The sequence below is a fragment of the Bombina bombina genome, chromosome 6 (genome assembly GCF_027579735.1).
Source record: "Bombina bombina isolate aBomBom1 chromosome 6, aBomBom1.pri, whole genome shotgun sequence".
In the NCBI taxonomy this organism is placed as follows: domain Eukaryota; kingdom Metazoa; phylum Chordata; class Amphibia; order Anura; family Bombinatoridae; genus Bombina; species Bombina bombina.
The window spans coordinates 1,132,810,230-1,132,822,729 of NC_069504.1; the positions used below are offsets into that span (position 1 = coordinate 1,132,810,230).

General features: G+C 39.3%; 1 protein-coding gene across 4 annotated transcripts in view; it reads right to left on the reverse strand.

The window, feature by feature from the left end:
• Window positions 1-12,500, reverse strand: part of SOX5 (SRY-box transcription factor 5) — a 488,205-nt gene that overhangs the window by 177,831 nt on the left and 297,874 nt on the right. For all 4 annotated transcript variants that reach the window (XM_053719111.1, XM_053719110.1, XM_053719112.1 and 1 more), the window contains 2 exons: window positions 9,363-9,535; window positions 8,812-8,880 (listed from right to left, as the gene is read on the reverse strand). In XM_053719111.1, the coding sequence (XP_053575086.1) occupies window positions 8,812-8,880; window positions 9,363-9,535 (242 nt within the window). The remainder of the gene's footprint in view (window positions 1-8,811; window positions 8,881-9,362; window positions 9,536-12,500) is intronic.

The window sequence follows — 12,500 nt, forward strand, 5'->3', positions numbered from 1 at the left end:
AGAATAAATAGCGGAAAGCTGAAGCTGATCCATGAGAAATATTATACAAATGACTTGCGTATCTTATTTATCAAGTGTAATCAGACAAGTAGCAATGGGCCCTTCAGCCAGAGGAAACAAGAGGGCCAGTAATTTCATTAGTGATGTGGGAAGTAAATTGCTGTAAATGTGACCAAGCCAAGGACTGCACCTATAAATACAACACAGACACCCAGAAGCGCATAGGTGCATATGCACACACAGTTAATGCACAAATCTAGTTTTGTGCTTGCATAAAATGTCTGAGGCCCTGACGGATGAGAGCTGTTATTTTGCACATGCCAAAGCATCTCATCCTCTTTTCAGCGCACATTTCTTCATGAGTAGCTGCCATCCCACTTATCAGTCACTCAAAATGACGCTAGCTGTCAGTTGTGCACAAAGCGCCATCAGTTTGTAAGCACAAACACCAGTATTTTTCTCTTCAGCTTGAAGCAAACACGTTTTGACTGCTAGTCATTCAATTTTTAAGCATCTTGAATTTGGCACAGATGAAGCTATAATACATCCTGAACCATCCAGTTACTTGTATTGTTGTTTGCGATTTACTCTGGGAAGCTGCAACATCTTTAGGTAGTGAATACACCAATTTTAGTAAAAATATGTGTTATATACGGCGCATGTCAGCACAGCTCTGTCATTCAGCAGCTTTATTTCATCACAGTCAAAATGGACTTGAAAACAGAATAAGATTAACCAAAACGCAACCTTAATTTATGGCCCATTACTACTGTAGGACCCAGAAAAAATCTCAGATGAAGTTGCCTAATTATTCAGCTTAAAGGGACACTAAACTAAATGTTTTACAGCTTCACTGTTACAAGGTTTTACAAATAAAGTGCAGTTATACAATCTGGTGGGATCTATGTTTCTAGTCAGTTTTTTTGTGGCCAGTTAGGGACCAATGTAAACAAACTCTCTAAAGAGAACTGAAATGTGACATTTGTTTAAGGTATTTTACAGAAAAAGCTGACAAAATATATAATGTATACTGCAAAGCTGTTTTATTTTCCTTAAAGGGACAGTAAACACCAGAATTTTGTTGTTTAAAAATTTAGATAATCCCTTTATTACCCATTCCCCAGTTTTGCAGAACTAACACTGTTATATTAATGCAATTTTTACCTCTGTGATTACCTTGTATCTAAGCCTCTGCAGACTGCCCCTTATCTCAGTTATTTTGACAGACTTGTATTTTTAGCCAATCAGTGCTGACTCCTAGGAGCTTCACGTGCCTGAGCTCAATGTTATCTATGTGAAACACATCAACTAACACCCTCTAGTGGTGAAAAACTGTCAAAATGCTTTCAGATTAGAGGCAGCCTTCAAGGTCTAAGAAATTAGCATATGAACCTCCTAGGTTTAGCTTTCAATTAAGAATACCAAGAGAACAAAGCAAAATTAGTAATAAAAGTAAATTGGAAAGTTGTTTAAAATTACATGCCCTATTTAAATCATGATTTATTTATTTTTTTAACTTGACTGTCCCTTTAATAAAGCATTTTATGGGAAAATTAAAATATTCATGTCCCTTTAATAATCCATGACCTAGAAAAATTGTGATCCTCACTACGGGCCGATGATCAAAACTTTGCTGGGATAGACGTATAAAACCTGCCACACACTCACTGGGGCTGCTATCAGGGATTTATCTAAAAAATGAATGGAGCTCGCTGGTAAAGGAAACTTCACTGGGAGAGGGAAGTTAGCAGGCAGTGGGCGGCCGCAGTCAATACAAATCAGATAACTCTGTTTTCAGCATATAGTACAGTGATGGTTAACCTTGGCAACCCAGATGTTTTGGAACTACATTTCTCATGATGCTTAGGCACTCTGCAGTCTAGTTGAGCATCATGGGAAACGTAGTCCCGAAACATCAGGGGTGCCAAGGATAGCCATCACTGGAATAGTACCTTACAATCGCCTTTATTTCTGGGTAAGACATTTTTCTATTAGGATAATAAGTGTTTTGCATATATGGACAATATTTATCCACCTTTTGCAAAAAAACTGCGAGATCAACAGTAGGAAATGTTTAGAGAATACACCAGACCTGACAGGCAACTAGAACCCTGGAAAACCCCTGTTCAACCCACTAGCAGAGGAGGGGAAATTGATTTCACATTACATCAATTTATGTAAGTGCGAGTAGACATAATCCGATATAGCGGATCATCTCCGCTGCACATCGATAAATGCCGACAGCATACGCTGTCGGCATTTATCATTGCACCAGCAGTTCTTGTTAACTTCTGGTGCAATGCCGCCCCCTGCTAGCAGGGGGTGTCAATCAACCCGATCGTATTCGATCAGGTTAATTTCTGTCCGCCTCAGAGCAGGCGGACAGGTTATGGAATGGAGCAGCGGTCTTTAGACCGCTGCTTTATAACTTCTGTTTCCAGCGAGCCTGAAGGCTCGCCAGAAACACGGGGTGTCAACCTCTTTACGGAGCTTGATACATTGACCCCTAAATATAAATTTCACAGGGCTTATTTTTTGCATGTGCAGTTTTATTACGTATTTGTACCGTGCAACTAAAATATGATTTTTGCAGAACAATGTTGTTACAATTTTTAAAGCGATTAACAATATTTTTTTATCTTAATATTCCATTTATTTGTTTTATATGATTTATAAATTTAGGATTTATTGTGAGCCTTATAGTAATGTAAGCATCACCTTCACATACTTAAAAGCAACACCCCTTTGCAAGACCCACTGCCTCTCCCAGAGAGTTTTTGATAACCAGGCCCTATGTATTCTATATTCTATATGCCAGTCTGTGTACTTACTCAAAAGCTCATACATGAAGCTTTATGTGAATATCCAGAATGATAATGGCTGGGGCTGGGGGAATGATAATGGCGGTTTATATTGATAAAAAATATAATACAAGTACAAATATCCAAGTTAGGTGCAATGCGATCGCGGCATTGCACGAAAGCATTGCACTCACAATTGCGTGCTTCCATAGGCTTCAATGGGTGCCTCGTTCTCATGCCGTCAGATACAGCATAAGAACCAAGGGCAGCAAAGGGGGTAAGTCATGCAATGATGGGCAGCAATTGCTTAATATATGTATATAAATATATACGTATATAGTTATAAGTTTACATGTGAATTTAAGCATATACATATATATTTAAAGGGAACGCACAGTTCCCAATAGACCGCAAACTAAAGGCATTTTCAGTGCCGTTTATTCTGCATATACATATATTTAAAGGGAACGCACAGTTCCCAATAGACCGCAATCTAAAGGCATTTTCAGTGGCGTTTTTTTCTGCATATACATATATATTTAAAGGGAACGCACAGTTCCCCATAGAACGCAAACTAAAGGCATTTTAAGTGCCGTTTGTTTCTGCATATACATATATATTTAAAGGGAACGCACAGTTCCCCACCGACCGCAATCTAAAGGCATTTTCAGTTCCATTTTTTCTAACACCCCAACCCGCTCCCTTTAACCGCTCATAACTGCTTTGTGCAGTTAATATTTACAAAAATAAAGATGCTGTTTTTTTTTTTATTCATACAGGAACTATCCACTTTATTCTAAGCCACATTTTTTATTAACCAGAGGTCTAACTTCTGGTTAACTCAATGGGGTAGATTTATCAAGCAGTGGATGCTGCGCCTTAACTCATCTGACACCTCTGAGGTGGCGGGCAGCAATCCTCCCGATCAGATACTATTGTGGATGATTGACATCCCCCTGCTAGCGGCAAATTGTCCATGAATGTGCAGGGGGCAGCACCAGAAATGCTTGTGCAATGTTAAATGCCGACAGCATATGCTGTCGGCATTTAGTGATGTAGAGTGCACATGATTCGCCCCCCGCTTGATAATTCGGCCCTAATGAGTGCTTAGTCGGGTGCACAATAAATAAGCACTCCACTTGTAATCTAGTTGGGAATTATAACGTGCTCCAGCATGGACTGGGTTAACCATAGCTTAATATTTAGTGAAGAACTAAACTGTTCTCCAGCATGGACACGGTTAACTGCAGTAGATCATTTAGTTGGTAGTTATATCGTGCTCTAGCATCAACGGGGTTAATATATAAAGTAATTTCCCACCCACGGCCCTTTGTTGTTTGATCGCTGTTCTCAGGCGTTTTATCTGAGCTACAGGGGAGGGTGGGACCTATTCTGATAACTGATAGGACATCAGCTGCAGTGGCTCTGTGAGAAACAATTGTCCCAATCTCCTTGCCGGCAACCTCAGTTGTTTGGGAAAAGGTTGCAGAGTCATGGGAAACACTGCTGGGATTGCTGTCTGTAACTGTGCTGTGCCCATGTTTACAAGATACAGAAAAACAGCTGCTCTTGACACATGACAGCTCGGGCAAAACTTCTCTCTGTTAGAGGCTGTTAGGTGCGGCTTTTCCATTCTCCTTACAAATGAATTGTCCTTGTTTTGTAAATCCACAAACTCTGGATTAATCTAATCTTCTTTCTAATAATACTGCTGTTAACTCATTGGCTGCCAAGAAGAACTATAACACAGTCCTTTCTGGCAGGCAAATGGTTAACAGGTAGGGATTCTTTTTTATTTGCAGTAACAAACCCTACTGTCATCACTCAGTGTGACCTTGGTGTTTAGCCTCCCAAATTAGCTCATCTGACATGTCTATATAAAGAACAAGTTGACAAATTTCTATCAAACTTTGGAGCCCATCTGACTACTAAAGAGCTGTGTTTCCTATTTATTTAGCATGAAAATAAATTATCTATATTCATTTAAAGATAATCTGGAGATTGTTAAATATCTATTCTAGTTTTAGAACAGGGCTACCCAAACTACAGATCACATTCAAAGGGTTTTTGTGTGGCCCTTAATGCCTGTCCAGTTAAGGGGTACAGTTCAGGTTCCACAGGACGTGTTTAGCAAATAATATCTCATTATTGTACCAACATATATTTAAAAATAACAAATTTCCAAAGAATGAAATTTACACTTTTGCATTAATTGATGTTAAAATTATATAATAGAACACAAAGTTAATAACTCATGAAGCATCAAAAGTTAGTAGATTTATTCTAGTGCCAAATGTGACAATATCTCATTTATATATTTCTATAACAATAACTTGTGCCATTATATATACATCTTAAACCAGGAGAACTCACACCGCCTCATGGGCATATACTAGGGTGTCAGGATAGTATGCAAAGTAACAATGATTTGAAGAAGTGAATTTATTTCATAAAGGTAACATTTTGGGGATACAATCTGATAAAGGGGATTGTGTTCCCCGAAACATTACCTTTATGAAATAAATCCACTTTATATATATATACAAATATAGATAGAGAGCGAGAAAGAGAGGGAGAGAGAGAGAAATAAAGAAAGAGAGACTTCTAATTTATTACACTAAACATTTTAATGGTTGGAAATACTTTCTATAAGGAAAAAAAATATATTTGTATTGTCCAATACAGACAAAATGCTTGAACGCTTTTAAATGAATGATGGGATGGAAGAGAAAAACAACATGAAACATAAAGATATTCTTAATGAACTGTTGTGCAGCTGTAACTCATTCCAGACCTTATTTTCTGCACCCTTCGTTGTATGAAATGACAATACCCAAGGAATTCATCTGCTCCACAAACTAACGTGAGTAGGGGCAGTGTACAAGGGGGGCTTTGTGAGCAGTATAATTAGCCAGTGTCAGCTTTCCTTGCAGCACTTACTGCACAATAAATCTGGAGCTGTTTATTTACAGTTTGGGGTTTGTCTGCGAGGGGCCTGATAGATTGGGTATGGCAAGGTTAGCCCATGAAACAAGGGCCTCCTTCTTTCTCATTTCTTTAAACCTCTGCATTAAACAGCCACAGATTTAGTGTCCCAGACTGTAGAGGTAAATGGTTGTTTGTGCCCTTGGTGCAGACGTGTCACAATTATCCAGCTGAGAACCATTTTCTGCTGACATTTGATATCTACGTTTTCAGAATGACTATAATGTTTGTTTGCCGCTGTGCCCCTCGCTGCGTCTGTGACGAGCCGCACCTATCATGATTACTTAAGCAAGTGCAGCATTGGAGCTCACTTTTCTGAACAATGCACAATCTTTTTGTGAAATCTAAAAAAAGGCAAAAAGAGGTGACACAAAAGGCCAAATTCAGTGCCCTTAATCCATATTACAACTTAAAGGGACAGTCTACTTTATTTTTTTTTATTGTTTAAAAAGATAGATAATCCCTTTATTACCCATTCCCTAGTTGTGCATAACCAACACTGTTATATTAATACACTTTTTGCCTCTGTGATTACCTTGTATCAAAACATCTGCAGACTTCCCCCTTATCTTGGTTATTTTGACAGTCTTGCATTTTAGCCAATCGGGGCTTATTCATAAATAACTCCACGGAGGTGAGCACAATGTTATCTATATGGCACACATGTACATGCAATGTATTGCTGTGAAAAACTGTCAAAATGCACTAAGATAAAGGCGGCCTGCAGGGGCTTAAATGTAGGGATTATAAAGTATATTAATATAACAATTTTGGTTGTGCAAAGCAGTGGAATAGGTAGTTAAGGCATTATCTATCTTTTTAAAAAATAAAAAATCAAGTAGACTGTCCCTTTAACTAAATAAAATAAAATATTGCATCAGAAAACCTAATTACCTCCAGGCAGGAGCAAATTATTTCTATCATCACCCTATACCAATTCATTAGAATTTTCATGTAAAAACACTTTGGGGTCAATTTATCAAATGCCGGGCGGACATGATTCGCTGGAGGAGCAGTGGTCTTACGAAAGCAAATCCGCTGCTTACTAAATCAACCCCTATATGACAATGTTGAAATGTTTTACTTCTTTTTCAATATAATTCTGATCCGTCAGATGAGTCCCTGTCAGAATTAATGAATCTCCTAAAGTGGTTATTGATATAACACTGATATGATAAAAGTTAAACACACAAAAACATCTAAGAAGCAAGCTTATCACAAGTTGCATTTTGCAGGGGTCAAGTAAAACACGATGACCTTTTTAGTGAGTATTGATAATATCTGCAGAACAGACTTTAAAACAGGTTAACCAACAGTATCAGTTCATGGTTTGCGTACAATTAACAACTTCATATCATTTTCTGCCATTTTATAATCAACATGACAAACAGCTAACTGCATAGACTGGAACAAGGAAGTAGAATTGTATCCGGGAACAACATAGCGGTGCTATTCTGCTACAAAGGAATTTTACATTTGGTGGTTGGGGGCTACTGCAGTGTTTAGAATGAAATGGCTTTGAATGTGAAAACCACAAAATGCTGTTAGAGGTATCTGGCAAAGGAATTCTTATGAGCTGGTGTGGGGCATTTATTTAGTGGGATAGATTCTTATAAACTCTCTGACATAGAGAAAAATCATTTCTCCCACAGTTCTCCTCAATGAACTCTTTAAGAAAAGAGGCTTAGGGGTAGATTTATAAAGCAGCGGATGCTGCAATCTACCCCCGTAGTTTCCAGATTGCTGGAAACAAGAGTTAAGAAGCAGCGGTTATAAGACTATTTAACTCATCCTAACTCATCTGAGGTGGCGGATAGCAATCATCCAGATCAGATACGATCAGGATGATTGACACCCCCTGTGAATATGCAGGGGGCGGCATTGCACAAGCATTTCACACAAAATGCTTGTGCAATGATAAATGTCGGGCGGACATGATCCACTACAGATATAGTGCATCCTCATTACAACTGATGAATTAAACTCCATCTAAAATATCACTGACATTTCGGGTCTGTTTATACAAAGGGGAACGTTTACCATCACCTGGTTGTCTTATACAAGGTGCTGTGAATCATACAGGAAACATAAGGTAACATGAGAGCATGTGGTGCAGATACAACTGTGAATCTGAAGTACTAAAAGTATAATCTGTAGATAAAAATACAGATCTGAGAGGCCTGGCCATGTAAATAGCTTACAGAATATGATGAAAGCTTTAAGAAAACTCACCCAAGTATAACCAATTTCCAGCCCACACTATTGCACCACAATTACCATGTTATATAGAAAACAATGCAAAGTACAACAGTCATTTGTAAATTCCTAAACACACAGCTGTACATACAAAGTCTAACTGGAATAGAACATTTCATTCGGTAGCTGATGTCGTCTGTCTCTCCGTATACACATCTATAATTTGTAGTTATCAGTATGTTAGTCTTCTGAAACAATGGGTGGGCAGGGGGTCCCTTGCGTTGAGAGTAATTATAAGTTAATTAATCAGGTGGTTGGAGTTGACTGTACCTTGGCACACCTTCACCCTTGCCAGGTTTAAGTTCATATGTACATTGTGCAATTTAAATACAACAGGCAAAGATGTTTGGTTTTGTAAAGGTGAATGGCTCAAGCGCCTCACTTAATGTTATGCATTGGATAAGGGAGACGTGGTAAATGAGGAAGATGAGAGTACTTTTGGGTCTTTACTGTTGCCTAAGTGCTTAAGGTCTGTAAATTGAGCCCCACAGATTGCTCTTACAGACATGAATAATCATGATTCAATAATGATGCTTTACAAGGCTGGATCTGTCTTATTTACACAAATACTTGCTGCTTACTAATTCATACATGGGCATTATACAGAGACAGGGCTGCCCAATACATTTTACAGACGGATACAATTCCACAAGAGCAGAAATCATCTGGAGGCCCTGTGCTGAGCAGACACGAGAACACAGTGCACAGGAAACAACGGGAAAGATTAAGGGCCACATTAAAAAATCCAAAACAGAATGTGATCTCTGACCTGTATCTGCTGCTGAAGGAGGTTGATTTTGTGTTGTTGCTGCAGAAGTTGCTGCTGTTGTCGTGCAATCTGAAACACAATTACAAGCTTGAGATTCTCTGTTTTAAGCAGAAAAAACCCATAACTATTTACATCACTCTACCATATGTAAGGAAACATTCTCTTTATTGTCACTAAACGTAGCCATTGTATCAGTGGCTTTACAGGTTACTACTATGTGAGTATTCTTCCATCTGTCAATATGTTTTATCACTATCAGACCTGGGTGTTTGTGACTCGCTCTGAAAACAATTTGCTTATTTGACCCTGGTCGGCAGACTGCAGATAATTAGGAGTGTAACCTGCTACAAACACATATTACAGAATCAAGACACCAACAATAAATAAATAATAACAATACATGTGTCACAATCTATCACAATGACAAAACAAAATCTCGTTGCCCATATTACTTTTGAGCTGTGTATAGTTGATAGTACAAAAACACTCAAGCAGCAGGGGCACCTTTTGGTTATACAGTGCACTGCAAGTAACTGTCCTACACCCCTCACCTGATCTTGCTGTTGTTTGGCCAATTCCATTTGTTGACGCTGCTTTTCAATTTGTGATGCTGCCAGCTTCTTCTGCTCGTCATGAGCCGCCAGCAGCTGTTCTCGTAAACTGGTCAGCTGATTAATCATACCCATAAGCTGCCTCTCTTTTTCAGCAAGGCTTTCAGGCGTCCCTGGGGATAGAGAGAAGGGAGATTGAGACAAAGATCAGTGGCCTGTGCAGGATGTCAAGGAGACAATAGGAATCCTTAGCAGTCACAAGAGAGAGGCCAGGTCTGCACACCCCACAGACAGCAATGATCAGACAGGAAGAAATGCTAATGTCTGTTTTAAGTTGCTTTGTACACTTTTTTAAACAGATTTCAGTTTACAGAAATTCTAACTTGCATTCATCAACTATGTGTGGCCCTGCTTTTTAAAGGTTACACCCACCTGATAAATATAATACAATACAGTGTTCCCAAACCTCTGAAGTCCCCAAACTTTCCAGGAACAATCTGAAACAGGTGGTATGAAAACTATGACAAACAGAAGGAAGATGGAGCATACAAATTAATTTCAATTAAACTTCTCTAAAGCATTAAAATGAGCACCCAATAAATATGTTAGAAATATTTTTTCACAAAAGGTGAGGACAAGGATAGAGGGAAATGTGGGAATGGAGAGTTAAAGGGACGGTCTACTTCAGAATTGTTATTGTTTAAAAAATAGATAACCCCTTTATTACCCATTTCCAAGTTTTGTATAACCAACACGGTTATATTAATATGCGTTCTACCTCTGTGATTACCTTGTATCTAATCCTCTGCAGACTGCCCCTTATCTCAGTTCTTTTGACAGACTTGAATTTTAGCCAACCAGTACTGACTCATAAATAACTCCACAGGAGTGAGCACAATGTTATCTGTATGGCACACATACACTAACGCCCCCTAGCTGTGGAAAACTGTCAAAATGCACTGGGATAAGAGGCGGCCTTCAAGGGCTTAGAAATTAGCATGAGACTACCTAGGTTCAGCTTTCAACAAAGAATGCCAAGGGAACAAAGCAAATTGATAAAAGTAAATCGGAAAGTTGTTTAAAATTGCACGCTCTATCTGAATCATGAAAGTTTATTTTTGATTAGACTGTCCTTTTAATAATAAAAGTGGAAGTGAATAGCAGGGAATGGTGACCTCTACAGTAGCAAACTGCTGGAGCAAGGATTACTATTTAGCTTTGCACTCCTTTGCTAGCGTCTGATATCACTTGTTGCAACTACTCCAATAAAAATTTAGCCCAGCGAGCACATTCATTTCCCCGGCTGTATGTGTTCAAATGGTGAATGAAGAGAAGAAAGGAGGCGCCACAATAGTGTGAATACGTCAGGTAACACTGCCCCTATGTATGCCCAGATGTTACTTACTAGATGTGAAGCACTTGAGAAGTGCCACAGGTGCGGGCTGGATCATTAGTAGCTACCCAGCGGGCTATCCTCTCGGGGTGTGTGATGATGGGCAAACAACGGAACTCTGTAGAAAATAAAGAAAAGACAGGGGGCGCCACAATAGTGTGATAACGTCAGAACCAAAAGCCCCTGTGTATGTCGAAATTTCACTTACTAGATGTGAAGCACTTGAGAAGTGCCACAGGTGCAGGCTGGATCATTAGTAGCTACCCAGCGAGCTATCCTCTCCGGATATATAACGACACATTACTTCTGGGTTCCCGTTCACTTATAAAGAACCGATTACTTTTATAAGCGGTATATCAGTTACCACTTAGACGAATATCCAAATACCTAATTACTAAATAAAAACTGGATAAAAGCTTCAGAATAAAAACTTTGTGATGTCGAGAAGTAAAATAAAAGTGGGTATTTTATTAGAACCCAATTCACTACGCGTTTCTCGGTATAACAAGCATTTCATCAGGTGCACCTAATGATCCAGCCTGCACCTGTGGCACTTCTCAAGTGCTTCACATCTAGTAAGTGAAATTTCAACATACAAAGGGGCTTTTGGTTCTGACGTTATCACACTATTGTGGCGCCCCCTGTCTTTTCTTTATTTTCTACAGAGTTCCGTTGTTTGCCCATCATCACACACCCGAGAGGATAGCCCGCTGGGTAGCTATTAATGATCCAGCCCGCACCTGTGGCACTTCTCAAGTGCTTTACATCTAGTAAGTAACATCTGGGCATACATAGGGGCAGTGTTACCTGACGTATTCACACTATTGTGGCGCCTCCTTTCTTCTCTTCATTCTCTACAGATCTCCGCTGGCTGCCCGTCAGTCCTAGAAGGAGCACAGCTGCTACTTTTTTCCTGGATATATGAACTATAATCTGGGTTGTTTCCCTGGAGGGTTTTTGGTTTGATATTACCCACAGTGTATATATGTGTACTGTTGCACTTTAATATTGTGTTACAGAGATTCTTTTGATACTTTACAGTTAGTAACTTTACTATTTATTATTTCATTTATATATATATACTTTATAGACATAGAGTGACTCACTTTCTGTACTTTAATTTCACATTACACTGGCTGCGTTCGGGCAGCGCTCCAAGCGAACTGGAACTCGCTTGGAGCGTTTTTCTCACACTTGAAAGTGAGATGGCTGGCGTTTTTTGAGCGCTCTGGTGACGTAAGTCCCAGCGCTTCCAGTGTGCTGGAAAAGCTGGGACTTTTCAGAGCAAGCTCAGACGCTTGGAAACATGGCAGCCTCCACACACGTGTTGCTGTGGAGGCTGCCATGTTATTTATACATATATAATATGATTTTTCGTGAGCTCTAGAGAATGTAGCCCATTTCTTTTCACTTTATACGTAGCGTATGAATTGAAAAGAAATGGGCTACATTATCTAGAGCTCACAAAAAAATCATATTATATATGTATATCACAAAGACCTGACGTTCAAGCGTTATGTGTAATTATCTGTATTTCCCTTTTATTTTATGTGTATTTCCAGATCGCTGTGTGGGCAGGTTAAAGATGTGTTGGCGGGGTCCCAGAATTGCCGATTTTGATCCCCAGAGCCAAGAATGATTTCCCCAGTCTCTCTTCGCAAACATCGCAACGCTGACCCACCTCTATTCAGTGCAGGATAAGCTACAGGGGCTGAGCTGAGAGCAGCTGAATGGAGGTGGGTCAG